Genomic DNA, 17925 nt, shown 5'->3' on the forward strand with positions numbered 1-17925 from the left:
ATCATAGTTTAAAAAAAAAAGTTCTTTAAGATGCTAGACGTATCTAAAAGATATTTTAAGATACTAGATGCGCTGCAAAATTCTTTTAAGCTTTAGGTGTACCCAATAAAATATCTAGGGAGCACATTCTCAGTCCCTTTCCCATCTTCATCTCTTCTCTGCTTTGGCTTGAAAAACACGAATTACTCCTCTTCTTGGACACGAATCGTGTCTGAAAAGTGAGACAGAGAGTGAGGAAAACACAGCCAGAGAAAGGGAAGAGAGAGCGAGACAAGAGGAATCAGAGATCGGGGAGGAGATAAGCCACATGCAAATCGGTCTTTGAACCAAGGTGAGCATCCTGATTCTTCCTCTAACCTGTATTTCTTTGATTGGGTACCGGTTTAAGGGGAAGAGGCGACTGAAACTAAAGCAGAACAATAGGAAAGTTCCGATCTTTTGGAGGCATGAGGTGCTGTTTGAAAATTATGAAAGAGATGGAATGCTTTCATATTGATGGAATTTGAGTAGTCTAAGTGCATTACATGAAACATAAAGTTGTTAGCATAAAGTATATGTTGTTGGCGCTGTTCAGTTCTTGTGAAGTTATACGAGAATGTTGAAAATCTGGAAGTTAGAAACTAAATAAAAGCTGACTGTTTTGATAAAGTTTACGAGTTAAAGTTATCATAAATTGGAGAGTTAAGCATGTACAGTTTTCAGAGTGCTCTACGGTATGTTTGAGAATAGTAAAGTTTGATTTATGAAAAATTCTCATCTTCTGTTTCGGCCAATGTACTTGGATGGGAAAGAATTGAGTTTTGTTGAATTTGAACTTTTTAATGTGCTTAGAAGAGGATTTTATAAAGCTGAAAATTTCATTGAAGTTTGCTGTATGGTATTTACAAATATTAAGTTGTTGATATAGAATGTTAAACAAAAGTTTAAGCTGATGTTTAGATTGCTGGAAAAATTTCCAGATTGTATAATGTTTCTGTTTGAAATATTTTGAGGGTAAAAGCTGATTATAATTGAGGAAAGCTGTTTGGATGCCAAGAAAGTGTGTTTTTCTTTAATTAAAATTTCTCCATCTCCATGTATACAAGGAACGAAGGGAATAACATACACAAGATTGTCAATGAATCCTTCAAGATTTTTCCAATTTTTCTGTTTTGATTTAGGCATTTGAAGAAAAATGTTTCATAATAAACGAAACCAAAAAGACTTACTCTTGGGGGAAAAGAAAATAATTCATGAAGTTTTGATCTAGAAATCATTGTGCAAATGTAAGTGTCCTGTGTATTCTTCTCCATCTATTTTAATTTTCTTTTAATTTTGAACCTACCATTGTCGATTGCTTTATTTTCTTTTCTTCTTTTTCAATACTTGCTTGGTAACCAGCATTGCAAGCCTCATTGAAGAGAATTTCTAATGTTAAATACTCATTATGAGCTTGCTGATCTACGGCCGTAATTGATCATGGTTGAGAAATGAGCCTTCGATCCTATCTAATTTTAGATCTACATTTATACCACAATTAACATTCTGTTTTTTGTTTAATATATCTTATACACCTACGTTTTGCTCCGAACTTGTTGGGATTAGGATGATTATGTTGAAGATTTGTGTGTCAATTCTTTTGCTTTTCATCCCCGCTCTCATGTCTTTTTTTACAAGAATAGGGCGTAGGCTGCTGAATGATCAAATATGGCAGAACTGAGCTTGGGTATTCTTGTTGATATTGTTGATGAGGAATGGATGAGAGATACACTTCCCGATGATGGTATGCTCTACTCTGTTTTATTGGGATATAAGCTCCTGTGGTTACAAACATAACGAAGAATGTCTCTGTTATAGTCATTTGAGCTTGATGTAAAAGCGCCTTAACCTATTGTTCTCACAGATCTTCCGCTACCTTCAACACTGATAGTTCGGACAGATGATACTGAGGACTTAAGTATGTTATTCTAAATCTTGAGTCATGCTCTTTATTATTCATATAAGAGTTTCTGGATAAACTTTCTTCACTTCCATAAAAATGTAAAAGCTTAAATTCAACACGATTGTTAGGTAACCTCATGTTTGTTGGTCTATAAAATCTTGTGACGCAACATAAGAGGGGGAAAATAAAAGAAGAAAGAATGAAATTCTCTCTTGCTAAAGATGTCCAGATTGTGAAAGCATATCTTTGGACGCCTGTGCGGGAAACAAATGACTGAGATCATAATAATTGTGCGCCTTTTATTGGAGATTTGTATCCAATATTTACACATTGCTTTGCTGTCAATCAGATCAGGAGACTCAACAAGTCAATGCGGATGCTTGGCATGATCTTGCCATGGGCCCAGAATAGAAACCTTATTTGTCAACGAGGGTCGTCCCTCGCGATAAGTGGATGGTGTTTTCTTTATTTTTGTGTCATATCATCCATTTTCTACTTCTGTCAAGTCAGATGTTGAAGTCCTAGTTTTTTTTTTGGTCATCTACATTGTGTAATTAGAGAAGGAATGTGAATGAGATATCGACTTAATTAGATAGCCTCCTGCGCGATCTCATTTATTTTATGTCATCTAAGGTACAAATAATGCGTCCTACTAGCCCTCATAACAGATTTATATCCATGCAATTAGTTCTGTAGTTGAAAAGTGGCATAGTCGTTAGTGGTCAATCCCGACATAAGATGATTCTTAACATGAGAAATTCACAAGTTAGTAACTTCCGGTGCTGCCTGTGTTGATGTTATCTGAGTCCTTGACATTTTCACTCCCATATCGAGGAAGTCAATCAAAATGATTCTTTTTTCTTTTGTTTTGGTGAACAATCAAAATGATTCTTTGTTTGACAGGATCATTCTAATTTTGATTTGGATCTAGAGTATTTTAGCTAGCACAACTTTGCATCCTAAGTACGGTTTTCACACGTAACGTGCTTTGCTTTTTATTTTCTTTGGTCCGGGCCGTTAATCCAATGAGCATCACATTACTAACAGACACTGTTCTTTGTGCGGATCAATTTATCTGCTCAAATATAATTTTTAAGCATTAATATATGAATATGGTTTGCAATTTGAGCTGCGAAATAGTCGATGACTTCTGGCCTTAATAATTCTGTGCAACCTGCAGAAAATGGCAACCCTGGAACACTCAGCCCTTTCTGCTTGCGCAATATTAGTGCGCAGCAGCATTACAGTATGATTTTTTTTTTTTTTTGGTGGGGGATGGGGATTATGCATGGAATGGTTGTATTTATAATGCATCAAAATTGAAGAGCACACATTACCAAAAGGTAAAAATAAAGAAACCAATCATTCAGCGTTCTCGGAAGCCTCTTTCGTAATGCATCAGACAACATATTGGCATAACTGCGGACGAAATTTCCAATGAAGAGGGGGAATATGAAGCTTCCCAGGAGAAATATATGTACTCTAGAGGCTTGTTGCAGGCCACTTTAATAGACTGCCTTCAATGGAATGCTTTATTAACAGACAAAAATAACTTGAACCACACAATCATCTCCCGTGCGCAAATATCAGAAGCACAGTAAGAATACCAATCATGCGAGGAAGTCTTTCAAGGATGCTACAGTTGGTGGTATAGTAGTTGGGATGCTGCCCTTCTCAGAGTCTGCTACCTGTCGAGGGACATCTGGTGGTACTGAATTCCTCGTGGATGCATTCTGATTCAAAGCATTCAATGGCATTGTTGTAGCTGCAGGAGGTGTTTGTGTCAATTCAAACTGCTTCAAAGCATTCATTGGCATTATCGTAGTTTCCTGCTTCAAAGCATTTATAGGCCCTGTGGCAGTTGTAGGAGTTGTAAGTGTAGATCCAGACTGCTTTAAAGCGCTCATTGGCACTCCTGTTGTTGGAGGTGTTGGTGGCGGTCCACATTGCTCTGTAGCAGTTGCTGGTTCTGTTGTGACTGTGGGAAGTGTTGGTGCAGATTTCGAACGCTTTAAATCTTTCATTGGCTCTGTTGTGGTTCCAGGAAATGTTGGTGTTGATTTAGATTGCTTTAGAGCCTTCACGGGCTCTTTTGTGATTGTGGGAATTGTTCTTGTGGGTGCAGTTTGCTTCAAAGCATTCATTGGCACTGTTGTAGCAGCAGCAGGAAGTGTTGGCATTGGTGTTGATGCGGATTGTTGCAAAGCGTTCATTGCCATTGTTGTGGTATTAGTGGGTGCCTCCAGGGCCAAAGGCTTGCCTGTTGACTGCTGTGAATTTTGTGCAGCGGATGGTGGTTTTTTCTGGGTGGAGAAAGGAGCAGAGAGAGAAACCATCCCTGGAGGTAAGATTTCAATTGGTGGCTGCTTTCTTGCTTCTGCCAACGTCGTAAGCTTAGGGTCCTCGAGAGATGCAAGAAATGCAGCTGTAGCATCTGTTTTGTGCGATTTCATAGGCTCAACCTCTCTTTGAAGCATTTGGTTCCAAGCTTGAAGCATGTTCATTGAAGTTCGACGTCCATGTGCCTGGTAATATTTTCAAGGTTATGCTATACGTACTTTAAATGTGGGATCAACTAGTTGCACGAAACAATTCTTACATGAGCATGAAGCACAGCTTCCGCCAGCATCCCAGTATCCTGCCATGCTTTCTCCATTAGGCCGTTGTCACCCAAAAGACTAGCAGCAAATGCAGCTTCTCGTCCCAAGCCAAGAGTGACTAAATTACTCACCAAACCCTGAAACGCATAAAGTAATACCTCATCTATGATGGAGAAAACATATTGAAGATTGCCATTGAACTGCTCAAAAAGACTGTTAGTTTCAAAAGGATCAGTGTAGGCGGTCTCAATGTGATCTTAAATAAATTGCACACGCTTTGCTATGAATCTTTGTTTTTTAATATTATTATTATTATTATTATTATTATTATTATTATTATTATTATTATGCATTACTATGCATTTTTTGTTTTTTGTTTTTACTTATTCTAGTTTATATACATGAACACAAAATTATGCTTAACAGGCATCAAACAAGGAAAAAAAAAAAGTTGATTTGAAAAGTCAGATTAAAAGCGCCTACACTTAGCCGTGTCAATTCACCGTGATTTGCAAGCCGCAACGATAATCCTCTTAGTTCGTGACCTTTAGAGCGCCTTTCACTGAACCAGCAGCAGCTAACCTCTTAAGAGCCTCGCGAGCAATTTCAACCTGTGCAGTAGCGTCCGCAGCATCAATGAGATCCAAAAACTCCTTTGCGAATTAACTATGCCCTGAACAGCTTCAACAATATCTTCTTTTTTATCATTTAAATTGAGGATATCATTCAAAGCAAGACCGGGATTATCATGTCCTATGTTCGTACTATTGCTCATGATAAGAAGGCATTGAAGAGCTCTCTTCAAATCATTGCTTTTCATTGCCAGATCAAACTCCAACCTGCATAACATAAAAGGCAATATATTTAACCGTATCTTGACATAGGTTGTATGAATAGTGGTAGTGATTCAAGCCGAAGTCCATCAGATTGTTCATGCAATTGGCTGCAAGAATACAGCATACCTCTTGGATATTCCAGGTAAATGAAGGGCTTCAGCAGCATAACCCATTCCCAGCATAAATTGCGCCAGATCATCATGGTGTTCTCTCCCAAGCCTGCTTGCCCTGTTAAAAAGTTAAAATATTATGTTAGATATACATATTCACTGCTGACTCCGTAAGGGTGAACAAAGAGAAAAGCAAAGCGATACCATTTAACTGCACTAACAGCATCACCGTAGGCAGCAAGGCATCTACACCGAATACCAGGATGACTAAGGGATAAAGCATGAGCACACATGTACCTGCCAAATACATGAATCATCAAGAAAGCTATTTCAAAACAGCGTCTAACATTAAACGAACGACTTCAGATTTGACCTCTATCAATAAACAAGAAATGACCATGCTTATCATGCAAGTTTTTGTTAACTAGTGCTAGCACAACAAAAGTCAATACTCAACATAATCAAAAGATATCTACTCATCTTTTTTTTTTTTAACACTACTGAAACAATATCTATCCACTAATCAACTGCAGGCTATACAGTTCATAAAAATTTGTCGTACTTAAATCCTGCGTAATGGTGTTGCACACAACTACTACAACCAACTTCAACAGAAAAATCATTCGAGCATCAATCACATTAAGAGCAGATGTACAGATAAAAAAAACACCAGGATAAGTTCACACATAAATATGTTTATGTGTGGAGAAGAAATTTTACAGGACACATCTAGAGAATTAAGCTATTTAATGTTGAGTTCAAAATTAGAATATTAGATGCTTGCGCACATATATATGACTGCAGGTCTACAAAAATTGAACACATTCGATATAAAATGGAAAATCAAACTTTTACCAAACCAAACAAAAATGAAACTACAGTCCTAGTTACCGGTCAATTAGCCAGAGCACTCCATCTCTGACCCCAACCACAACCAGAGGCCCAACTGGACGCTTCTGCTCCATGGGGAAACGAGTAACTGCAACAGACACTCCTCCACCACCAACAGCTACCTCGCTGGCCTTTTTTTCTTCAGCTTTTATCATCCAAGAATCATTTCTTTCAAGCTTAGGTTGTTTTGTATACATTAAGAAGGGTGGCACTGAAGGAGCATGCTGAAATGAAGCCAATCGCACTACCTGGAGAAATATTTTGCATATATTTAAATGACGAAATGGATGAATCATCCAAACACGAAAGATAGACAAAACCAGTGATGTGATAAAATTGTTGAAAGGATGATGATAATGAAAATGAAGGCTAAAATAACAAGCATTTTCTCCTATACTGTAAAATGAGAGCTGTGGAGTAAAAGAAGTGTAGCACATAACTTGAGAGCTGGGAAGTAAAATAAATGCAGAAGATAAAGAGGATTAAAAAGAGAACAGGAAGGAGGAGGAAGGAGCTGGCACCTGACATAAGACCAACATTAAACCCAATTCAGAAAGCGCACTAGGTTTGACGAGTTGAAGGATATTCGAATATTATACCAGAATGATAAACCTTATAGCTTATCCAAGAAGCAAAACAGACTATAGTTATTCAGAACGATACCCCAAAATACAGTTTCCAAATTCATTCGTTGCAGGAGTGCATGTTTTGCAAAACAATTACAGTTTGAACTAGGCACAAATGTCCACGTTAGTTATTCACCTAAATCAAGTGTATTTCAGGGACAGGCTTAACTTCTCAGATAAAAAAAGCAAGAAGAATAACTTTCAATCAAACTTGAATTGATTTTAGGAAGTCACAGTTAAGCATATCCAGGTAGAAGATATTACTATTGAAAGAAAGACAAAATACACAATGAAGAATTGCAATGAATATCATAACTTAGAAAAGCTGCCAGCCTTTTTTTACCTGTAGCATTGGTGGCCTCAATGATATTCTTTCTTCTTTAGTAGCTTGGGGGCCATCAACAGTAATCAAGGCTAATTCTCCATGCTCAGCTACTGCTTTGGCTTGTGCCTCTTTTATTTTTTGCTCTTCTTTCATCTTTTTAGTTTCTATGTCAATTTCTACTACCCCAGCATCCACAAAAACAATTCCGAGCACGACAGGAGTAAAAGTATAATAAATCATAAAAAACCTCCACTTTTGTTCCTCAGGTTGAGGTAGTAAAGAAAGGTGGTTATATTATGCATAATAGTTTATCTTATGACAAAGACTTCAAGTTCTGTTTAATCTACAAGCACCACTCCACAGCATCATATATCTATACATAGACAATATACAGAAAAATAAATGAACTAAGGTTCAATTTTGCCCTGGAAGTTTTATTGTGAGAGCTGTGGGTATGTGAAAGTTTGGATCAATATATCCTGAAGTGCTAAAAAAGTGATCAATGTCACCCCTAGTCATTATATATATTAGCAGTCAATATTCGTTTTTTAACAGTTAACATTAGTATTTTATTGGTTAGGGCGAGTTTACCCCCTCTTTTTTAACACTTTCGGGAGATATTGATCTCAAAAACGTTTGTGGATACCTACAACTCCTATGCAAAAATTTTTAGAGCCGAATTGGATCTTAACCTATTTGTTGGCTTTCTAGAAAACAGTCAAGGAATTAACAATGTACGTAGCTGTTCACCATTGCCACTTTCTAACCAACTGATGCAGTCTAACAGAAAACGAAGGCCAATTAAACAATTAAACAAATACTAGGAAGTATAAAATGGATACAAATTAACAATAAATAGTAGAAAGAGGGCATCGCTTACTCTATAGTAGTAGGTGTGGCCACAAACAACTGTCTACGTTGCCAAACAGCACTAGTGGCATATGGAATTGCCACATCTCCCAGATATCTGAATTGAGGGCGCAAACAAGAAATGACTATGTATCGATGGTATGCAAAGGCACACAACTCAACAGTTTGGTCCCACGCCGTCCATTCTGGCTGAGGAAGTAGACCACCAACAGGCTGGAAAGTCTCCCAACTGAATCAGAAACACGATTAAATGTGACATCAAACTAAAATAGAACATGAAATTAATCCTATCAGTAAAACCAACAAAGATCACAGCATCTCTAGCATTCAGCTCAATATTAATCTGATTTCCGCAATGAGTTTAAAGACTGAGAAGCAATGTAATTAAAATAATAAAACTCTGAGCTACTTTTAAAACCCATAATTGGCATCCCGTGTCGTAGCCGTCCAGACAAGAACTTATAACGAAAAAAACAATCCAAACAAGGGTGAGCAAGGGAAGGCCGGGGACAGGAAGATAAGGTTTTGAGTTCCATGAAGTAAAAATTGATGGAAAAGGCATTCCAGAATTCACACTTCAGGGACTGCCTAGTACTTCACATGATATGGAATTATGTATGAACTACCTTAAATGTTTGCATCTATTCTCAAAATATGTCCAAGAGGACAAGGGGAAGTTTCTCATTGCTTTGAAAGGGCTAAAGGAGAGAGGGTTGATAAGTTGGAATTACTATGCAGCTAACATTCATTTTCTACTTAGAGAATCCCGTCCATTAAATTGTATTAGTCTGTATGATCTCACAGCATTCACAACCTGTCAACCATTGCTTCTCCATGACGGGCCAAACAAAAGTTATAGCTTTGAAGAAAGGAAGGATAAACCTCAAGGAAGCAATGCTAAGTACGTTAAATAAGAATAACAAGTTTCACCTATACAGTGGAAAGCTGTTTGCCTGTCAACCGCTACTTCCCTCCGTTGGGCAAAAGAATAGTACTTAACTTTGAAGACATGAAGGGTATAAACCTTAAGAAAGCAATGCTAAGAATGTTAAATAAGAATAATTATAAGTTTCACCTGTACAGCTGAAAGTTGTTTTGATATGTGGTCCCAGCTGAAGATCTATGCGAAGAAAATCCGTCATCAACAGTAGCGAAAGAAGAAACACCAATGCCCCCATAACCTGATAAGGGCATTGATTGGGTCGTTGAAATACCGAAAGCAGAAACTGAGCTAACTCTCCTGGATGTTTGGTAAGCAATACCAAGAAGTGTTCCTCCATGCAAACCAATGGCCTGCAACAGATACATGAGAGGAAAATTCGTTAACATGTCAATCGATGCTCCCGTATTCAATGAGTACTTATTTAAGAATAACTTGTTTAGTTGTCTTTGTGTACTAGATATGCTATGGAAACAAAAAAAGGAAAAAAAAAACAAAAGAAAATTTGTATACAAATTTATACTACTTCTATATAAAAAAATCGCATCCTCTTCTCATACTGGAAATAAAAAGGAGGATATTTTCTTGAAAAAAGCCAGGACCTTAGAATTTTTAGTTCTAGAACACTTCCTACCACTAATTTCATGGACGGGGTCTTCAAAATGGCATCTTGGTTTAGAAAGTAAATACAAGATGCCCCCACTATTCAAACATTTCACAAGTTAGTTTATGTGCTCCAAAAATGCAATTACCTGTACATATCAACAGTTTCCCTCCTATGAATCGGTTCTGGTCATTAATCAGATTCCAGATGTGATATGGTTTCGAATGATGAAGTGCACAATTCCAATAAGATTTCATTCTTGAACAAAAATCAATGTTTTGATTTATTTCATTTATTCCATGACTGGAACATGGGAGATACACATTGCACCATGATTTTGAATCAAAAGAGATATTTCAAGAAATGGCGAAGATAATTTTGATTCCATTAGTAACTAGGATTCGGAATCTCACACATTGATCGATCAAAGAGAGATTCAACAACTAAAAGAAAGATCAATTCTTTGTTGGGATCCTTCCTTTCTTCAAAGGGAACCAACAGAGATAGAATCAGAGTGATTCCCTAAATACCTTTCTGGATAATACTCAATGTCCCGGCAATTGTGTTTGAAAGTGTCTTAGCACTCATCTTGTTTAATATCTATTACTTCGTCTCTTATTATAAGATCCTTTTAACTAAATTGCGTGGTTTAAGAAAACAATTAAAATTAGTTAAAAGTAATTAATATGTAGCAATACAATTTTTTTCCAAGTATGTCCCTGTATGTAAATAGGTAGATGTGAAAGAGTAATAGTGAGATAAATGAAGGAAAAAAATGTATTAAATGCAGTAAACTAGAAATAAAATAGGTAATAATGTATTAAATGTTTAGACAAACTTAAAAAGGATCTTATAAAAAGGGACAAACTTATTCAAAAAATTAGATTTTATAATAAGAGACGGAGGGAGTACTCAATTTCTGACCAAACAATATATAATTGCATTTCCAGTAGCTCTAAGCAAGGACACGTCCAAGTTATAATCATAATTAACAGTTTTTGCAGATTTTTGCTTTTGGACTTCACAGGTGCCTGAAGTATGTAGCCAGGAACGCAAGAAATCATATAACTTAAAAGAAGGATAACTATTTTTTATATGACAAACGCTACAGAATGAAGAAGATTCTTACTGGTTCACTCCGTGCACCTACAGACCTCATTAATATATTTGAAGTTCCATCATCTAACAAGATACGGACTTGAACAGAACCTGTGGAAGCAGCAGAAGCAGCAGCTGCCGCAGCATGTGCCGCCGCAGCTTCTTTTGCTTTTCTTGATGAACCACCCTTAGGAATTATAGGAATTCTTGGAGGTAACGCAGATTCCAATATAGCAAATCTATCACGACATGTGTCCCAAGCAAGAATCCTTGCAATCCCAGAATCAACAATTGACCAGTCACCAACCTTGTAGATAGAAAAGAATGGAAAATCAGGCCAAGTGATGGCAAGATACCTGCAATTAATTTAACATAATTTATAAGGTTTTGTTTTTCATATTCACAATCATTACAAAAAATTTTAGATTGGAATAGAAGCAAGTGTTAACTGAAGTCTAAAGCAAAAGGATTACAACATATATACCACAAAAATGATAGAAAATCATACATTATAGACAGTGTGACTATATATATGAAGACGAAAAGTTAGAATTTTATTCCTAAATTTTAGAGTAAAAATAAGAGGGTGCAATTCATTTTGAGTTAGAAAGCAATTTTTTTCCCCAAAAAAAGAAGGAAGGAAATAATATTGTGGGAGCTGCAAAATTAGGGGTCACTTACTTTCCAGAGCTACTCACTGAAAGAACTGAATATGAATCATGTGGAATAGGTGTATTAATGTGCTTCCTTCCTTGCTTTATAAGCAAGGGTTCAAAAAATTCTCTCTTAGACCTCCCTGTTTCTGATAAAGAGCTGCTATTTGCAATAGACGGATTTGCTGAGTTGCTTAGCTGAAAATTTAATAGCTGTAGTTCCCTTCCAACAACATATACAGCAGAATTTTCTCCGCCATCTCTTGGTATTGGCAGGGGAGCCACTGATGGAAGAGATCTAGCATCAAACTCACAGATAATAACACCAATATTGGTTCCCGTGGCAACAAGATGTGGCTGCAAAGCATGTGCAACCATACAATACACCTGCAGCGCAAAACAATGGCAAAATTAGAGATGATTACACGTTTGACTAATTTCCTAAAACCAATGTATCATGATAAGTATAGCTATTTACGTTTGATACACTTAATTACGTTCAAATGTCCATGATTTATCCCCGTAATTCAGTCTGATGTTCGGAAAAAGTAATGTTATATGCCACATGCCATACAGAGCAAATTTTCATCATTTTCCATCTTTGGAAACTTTTCTCTAGACTATACTTACATAGAAATCTCTCAAGGAAAGTATAATGAGATGAACAGGTTGGGATCTGATTTAGCTCTGGAAATAGCTCTGAGACTTACGATAAATAGATAGCCATTTGGAGAAACTTATCTGCTTGCATTAACATTATATATCAGCTATACGATCTTTTTGGACACAATTGCATCTTCATTAGCATCAAAGTTCTCAGTATCAACAAAAATACTTTTTCTATTCGTAACACCGATAGGAGAAAGCAGAAAGCAGGGGGAAAAGGACAAGAACTCATGACGTTCGAAAATTTCAAGTTTGTGCTTCATTTTTAATCTAGAGGATGAAGGAAATAAGCGTGGTAATGTGTCCCACTTTCAGAGCTTAACATTATCTCCCTCCTTGTCCAAAAGGGGGGGAAAGAGAGCAGTTAAAAAGGGAAAAAGAGGAGCTATGTTTCAATTTTTTGCGTGGCTCGTTTACCGGGAGTTTCTGTTTCTTTCTTTTTCCCCACTATGGCCTGAGCTTGCTCCTAAGGAGTTAGCATCCCAGGTGCTGGGTCTCCTAAAAATTATAGGGCATGATCAAAGAAAAGCTGTTCGGTGACAAAGACCATCCAATGTTGATTTTCCGCCTTATCCGGTCACAATAATTAAAATGATCCAAGAGTAATTAGAAGTTTTGTATTATGTTCATGTTTCCCGTTGGTTGAACAGCTTCAGTGAGAGTCATAAAAGCAAAGAAAGAACCAACAAACCACGACCAAGCCTAAGAAAAAAGAATCAATCGTCACGAACCCTTAATTTCTTATTAGGAGCAAGAGCTTGAGGAGGAATAACCAAGGTTAGCTCACACAATGGCCTTGTGAGAGCAGAATATGTGGGATGTTCCATGGCCCTAGCAATAGTTCAAAATATAAAAAATAAAATCAATATATCAGAGGGATAGAAAATCAGCAGTAAACAAGTCTGATCTAGTATGAGACAGAGGAGATATTTCACAATCACATTATGATAGCAAACTTAAACCCAACAAAAGAAAAGGTCATGTAAACATACCATATATGTGAATCCTTGACGCAAACTAGAATATCAAGATTTGGAGCTCGAGGATGGCACCAAGATGCCACGCTGTGGCAAGCCAATTTTGGTACTGGTTTAATACGTCGTAACTCCTGAGATTTAAAAAGCAGATAAAATAACCATAATACCAATAATAACAATAGTAATAGTAATAATATCATGAAAAGTCGTTGCAGTCAGCAAAAACATTTAAAACGGATTAACTATTTCATCTGTTGGTAATATTATCGCACCTTAAAGGAGACTGTGTCCCATATAGTTAACGCCTTATCTGCACCAATTGCAATTAGCAGAGGAGCACCTCCGTTCACCCTGGAAAGTTCAACTGACGTAACCCCGCCATCATGTGCCTAGATGCCCCGCATAGCATAAATATGCAGGCATCAAAACAGCACAAGCATTGTAGAAAAGAGCAAAGCAATTGAAAATAAAACAAAAAAAAAAAAAGCTAGAAACCAGTTACAAAGGGGAAAAAAATCTGAATTTAACATCATTTCTCCTCACTTTATTATGCAGTTCGCTTTGTGCCTGATATTTAGTCTTTCCGATCTTATCAAATCATGCTACATATATGTAATATATCACCAGTATTGAGTTCAACCAATTTATGAACTTAAGAAACAGAAAGGAAATACAACCCGAACCATGCCACAACTCATGAAGACAAAGCAGTAATTCAGATCCATCTCTCACCAATTATTGAACCAATGGAGTGGAGTATAGGAAGAGGAAAAGAATAGTACTTTTAACCAAAACTTGGGGACAAGTTCTTGTGAATCTTGTCCTTGGTCAGCACTCCATATTATGAGCAATCCGTCACTAGCTCCCGAAACCAGAAAAGCCTTGAAGTCAAGCAGAACCCCAAAAAGCTAATTAATACAAGACAGAAATGATAAGGCATGCAAACACTGCACAAATATTCAATAAGAATTTGACAGCACAAAATCCAGTTGACCAGACGCTAATGCACAATGTAAATAGAACATATAATCTAGTTATCCTACCACACAATTATAAAGATAAATATTTTAGACATATTTATATTCATGCTACATATCATAGATGTAAATATAATCTAATGAAATTTTTAAATTAAGTTCTCTTGTCTAATGTGAGAAAAACAAGAAGAAGCAGAAATGTCATTTTGACTACATGTTATGCATGTTTGATTTTGCTTCTCTGTAGCATATCCCTAATTTAGATAGATTCCTAATCTCCCTTACTCCTTTTTCTATCTTCATGGAATTTCCATCCATCCATTGGAAGAAAGAAAAAATGGTAAAAGAAAAAATAAAAGTTTGTTCATATCCCGTTTAAATGAAATTATCTCCTCTGGAAGAAATGTAGCATCAACGCCAAGAAAGCATAGGATCAAATGTCCAATATGCAAACTTTAACAAGCTAACCAACTGAGGGTACGTGATATTTCCATTAAAAAATACTGGTTTTAGAAAGCATGGATGACTCAGCTCAAAAAAAAAAAGAAAAGAAAGCATGGATGACAAACCCAACAAAAACAAAAATAACATTAACAATAAAGTTTACCCTAAGAAGCACTGGACACCATAAAGTTTATTTGAATGCAAAAATATACATAAAGTTATCAAAAAAAGATATCTGACAACACGCTGTTAACGTCCGTTAGTTTATGGTTAGAGGGATCCACAAAGTCAGTTTTAAGAGGCATTTTTAATAACAAAGTTTACATCAAGAGGCATTATGCATCATTCAATTTACCTAGATGCAAAAATATACGTGAACTTTCCAAAAGGGAAAGAAAAGCAAAATTCTCCAACTCCTATAAATATCCATTAATTTTATATTTTTAGGTCCCACTAAATATCATGTTTTTTCTCTACTTATTCCTACTTCCTCTTCTCCTTAGTATAATAGACAAAGTTGAAAAACAAATTAAAGAAGTAAAATAATTACCTAAATATAGCATATAGTATATGATCTTTCTAAAATATTATATACATCATTAGATTATATATTAGTTTATAAGCTAAGTAAATTAATTTGGAGAAAAACGATAAATATAATACTTTAAAGTAATTTATTTAATTTTTTTAATCTCCTTAAATTAGTCTATTACGTCCTATATTAAGGATTGGAGGAAGTATTTGGGTGCAAGCAATAAATCTCATATCCTAGAAGGAAAAGACGTCATTTGTGTAAATACATATAAAAGGCTTGGAGGCTGAGAAAACGATATGATAGAGAGAATGTGCGTGTTGATTATGATGAGAGAAAGATTAGTCTACTTGGAAGTGAAAATTGATAGAGAGAAAATATAGCATTTGGTGGGACCCCAAAAAAATAAAATTAATGGACCGCTATGGGAGTTAAAGAATTTTGTTATTTTTTTCCTTTTAAAAAGTTCATGTATATTTTTACACCCAAGTAAATTTCATGGTTCCTAGTACCCCTTGATGTAAACTTGGTTGTTAAAAATGCACTCTAAAATTGACTTCTGGGCCCCTTCAACGGTAAACTAATGGACGTTAATAGCGTGACACTAGATGCCCCATTTTGACAACTTCATATATATTTTTGCACCCAAATAAACTTTATGGTGTCCAATGCCACTTGAGGTAAATTTTGTTATTAAAATTGCACTTTAATCCAATAAAAATAGTATGAGTTCTTCAAAGGGTCTGAGATTTACCTCACTGGAAGCAGCGACAAAGTTCATCAAGCAAGAGATGGATCCTTTATGACCTCCATTATACCTCCTTACAAGCTGCAAAGATCAAAGCATCATATTAGATGCTAAACTTTTGTAAGCAGAAGAATTTGAACTACTTACCTTCCATGTCAGCATTGAGAGAACTCGGATGATTCCATCAGACCCACCGAAAGCAACAAGAGGACCGTCACTGACACCAGATCTATGAAGGAACTCCATGCTGTAACAGCAAGAGAAAGCAAATGTGAGAACTTTTATAGTGTGCATAAAGATGAAATTGAAAACAACTCATAACTGGATGAGTAATCGGCAATCAATTCACAGCATATGACTAGAGTACAAAATAGCATGTGGCATTTGACCCAAAGACTAATCCAATACATGCTGAGATTACATCAGGAATCAGAGCAAAGGATGGAGCAGAAAGCAATACTATTTAAATGAAAAAGGTCATGAATCTGGGGTCAAGGACTGATATATGTAGAGAATAACTAGAACAGAAACATATTAGGAGGCAAACAATTTATTGCTCAAAATAACATCATGAAAGTTATAAAAAAAAAAAAAAGGAATAAAGAAAGGATTTCTTGAATGGACCTTGCCACTAAACTGCCAAGCTGCAGGGTAAAATTAAATCAAATGACTTTTTACCATAGAAGGGACTTGCTATCAAGCTCTTGCTTTGGCACATCCCGGCCACGCATTGTTACCAAGTCCAAAAATATAGCTTTGTTCAAGCAACATATGACTAGAAAATGCCTCCCTTTAGTTGATGGGGCAGGAGAACTAAATGCTGATGCGTGATTATGAACTGCTGATGGAGCCTCTGCAGCAGCAGAGTGATTGTGCCAGAGTTTCCAAAAGTGAACGTCATCGTCAAAAAAATTAACCTGCTTTACACTTTTAAGGAAAGGGCGTGTCACGATGAACAGGTGGACTAAAAACCCAAGAAAAAGATATCAAAAGCAAAGCAATGGTATTTTACCTCCCTCCACGAATGGCTTCTGTGGGCTTCCCCTTGTGATCTATTCAAGCAGACATAAATACGGGCTTCAGTTACTAAAGCAGTAAAGAAATGCAGAATGGTTGGAGAGTGTAAGAAACAATTTATACTACTAATATATTGTCGCTTAAAGTAAGTAGTATTCACCTTTTTTTCCCATTTTCCAAGACTCAGCACTGTAAATACCGCATTTTACTATACAAAATGGATATAACATTACCTCAAATTCAGGTAATTATTGTTATAAGTGCATAAAATAATAACATAATGCATTATAGTGACGCTCCTAGGGCCGGGGGGCCTGGAAACAATGATCATCATATAGGATGTGTGCTCACAATGCAAATGTTTCTGCTCTAAGATTTTGCGCAGTGAAGAATTTTGACTCGTGAACCGTTCAAATAGCTAAGACCAATTAAAACGAAAAAATGAGCAGACTGTTTTACAGAGCCTGTAAATTATGTAATTATGATAGTTAAAGGATTTTGTTGCCAGTTGCTGCAAAGGTATTTACCTGTTTCTCCCTCAGCTAGCTTCTCCAACTTGGCGCCAACCAAACGCCTCACATCTACTCCACCAGCTTTTAGTTCGTATATCACCTGATGAAGTGGTTTTTAAATCAAAATAATAATAACCATAATAATAAGACATGCAGCACAAAGTAACAAGAAAGATTTAAAAATAAGAAACGCGTATTTATAGGCAATGAGCCAAAAAGAAGCAATGCCACAATTATACCTGGCGATGTTCCCAGTTCCAGACACACACTCGATCTGATGCATCGGCCGTGACCATCCATGGATACGTCGGATGTAATTGTACCTTAACTATTTTATCATTGGTCGGTCGGAATGCTTTCAATCGTAGCATTGTTTCTTTGTGATCTTTCAGTTGAACCAAGTTAGATGGATGGCCAGGAAAATGAGCTCTAGAAGTTGTTGAGATCGCATTCCACTAAACAAAATCAGTCTATATGTTTCGAGAATTCATATTGTCCATGAAGATTTAAGAAGTGTTAGCGATGGACGTACAATAACGGCGTGAAGTTATAAAACTCCGCCTTCGTCAACAATCGCA

At 36.4% G+C, this 17925-nt stretch overlaps 2 protein-coding genes across 3 annotated transcripts; one reads left to right on the forward strand and one right to left on the reverse strand.

Moving 5' to 3' along the window:
* Positions 1-125: 125 nt before the first annotated feature.
* On the forward strand, positions 126-2794 carry LOC114762048 (anaphase-promoting complex subunit 13). 2 transcript variants are annotated; one of them, XM_028951500.1, is made up of 4 exons: positions 126-331; positions 1662-1762; positions 1883-1936; positions 2271-2794. In XM_028951500.1, exons 2-4 carry the CDS (start codon positions 1687-1689, stop codon positions 2330-2332), a joined length of 192 nt encoding a protein of 63 aa, XP_028807333.1. In that variant the 5' UTR covers positions 126-331; positions 1662-1686; the 3' UTR covers positions 2333-2794. The 2 variants fall into 2 exon arrangements, with proteins under 2 accessions (XP_028807333.1, XP_028807334.1); XM_028951501.1 differs by having other exon boundaries at positions 1669-1762.
* A 681-nt stretch (positions 2795-3475) lies between these two features.
* LOC114762046 (uncharacterized) lies at positions 3476-17718 on the reverse strand. The gene is given in 23 exon segments (XM_028951497.1): positions 3476-4446; positions 4521-4658; positions 5005-5069; positions 5072-5185; positions 5188-5360; positions 5484-5585; positions 5672-5764; positions 6359-6606; positions 7328-7514; positions 8190-8408; positions 9255-9472; positions 10853-11177; positions 11503-11861; positions 12872-12971; positions 13133-13248; positions 13390-13506; positions 13900-13998; positions 15825-15899; positions 15966-16065; positions 16497-16745; positions 16831-16870; positions 17363-17447; positions 17587-17718. Coding segments are annotated over 23 exon segments (4269 nt in total). The 3' UTR covers positions 3476-3531.
* Between the last annotated feature and the right edge of the window lie 207 nt (positions 17719-17925).

This window comes from Neltuma alba, unplaced genomic scaffold (assembly GCF_004799145.2).
Source record: "Neltuma alba isolate B1F8T4 unplaced genomic scaffold, ASM479914v2 tig00011182_pilon, whole genome shotgun sequence".
Taxonomy (NCBI): domain Eukaryota; kingdom Viridiplantae; phylum Streptophyta; class Magnoliopsida; order Fabales; family Fabaceae; genus Neltuma; species Neltuma alba.

Coding starts and splice junctions, on each gene's coding strand:
- LOC114762048 (XM_028951500.1), top strand. CDS start 1,687: ATGGCAGAACTGAGCTTGGGTATTCTTGTTGATATTGTTGATGAGGAA. Junction 1,763..1,882: donor AGATACACTTCCCGATGATG/GTATGCTCTACT, acceptor TTGTTCTCACAG/ATCTTCCGCTACCTTCAACA. Junction 1,937..2,270: donor AGATGATACTGAGGACTTAA/GTATGTTATTCT, acceptor GCTGTCAATCAG/ATCAGGAGACTCAACAAGTC.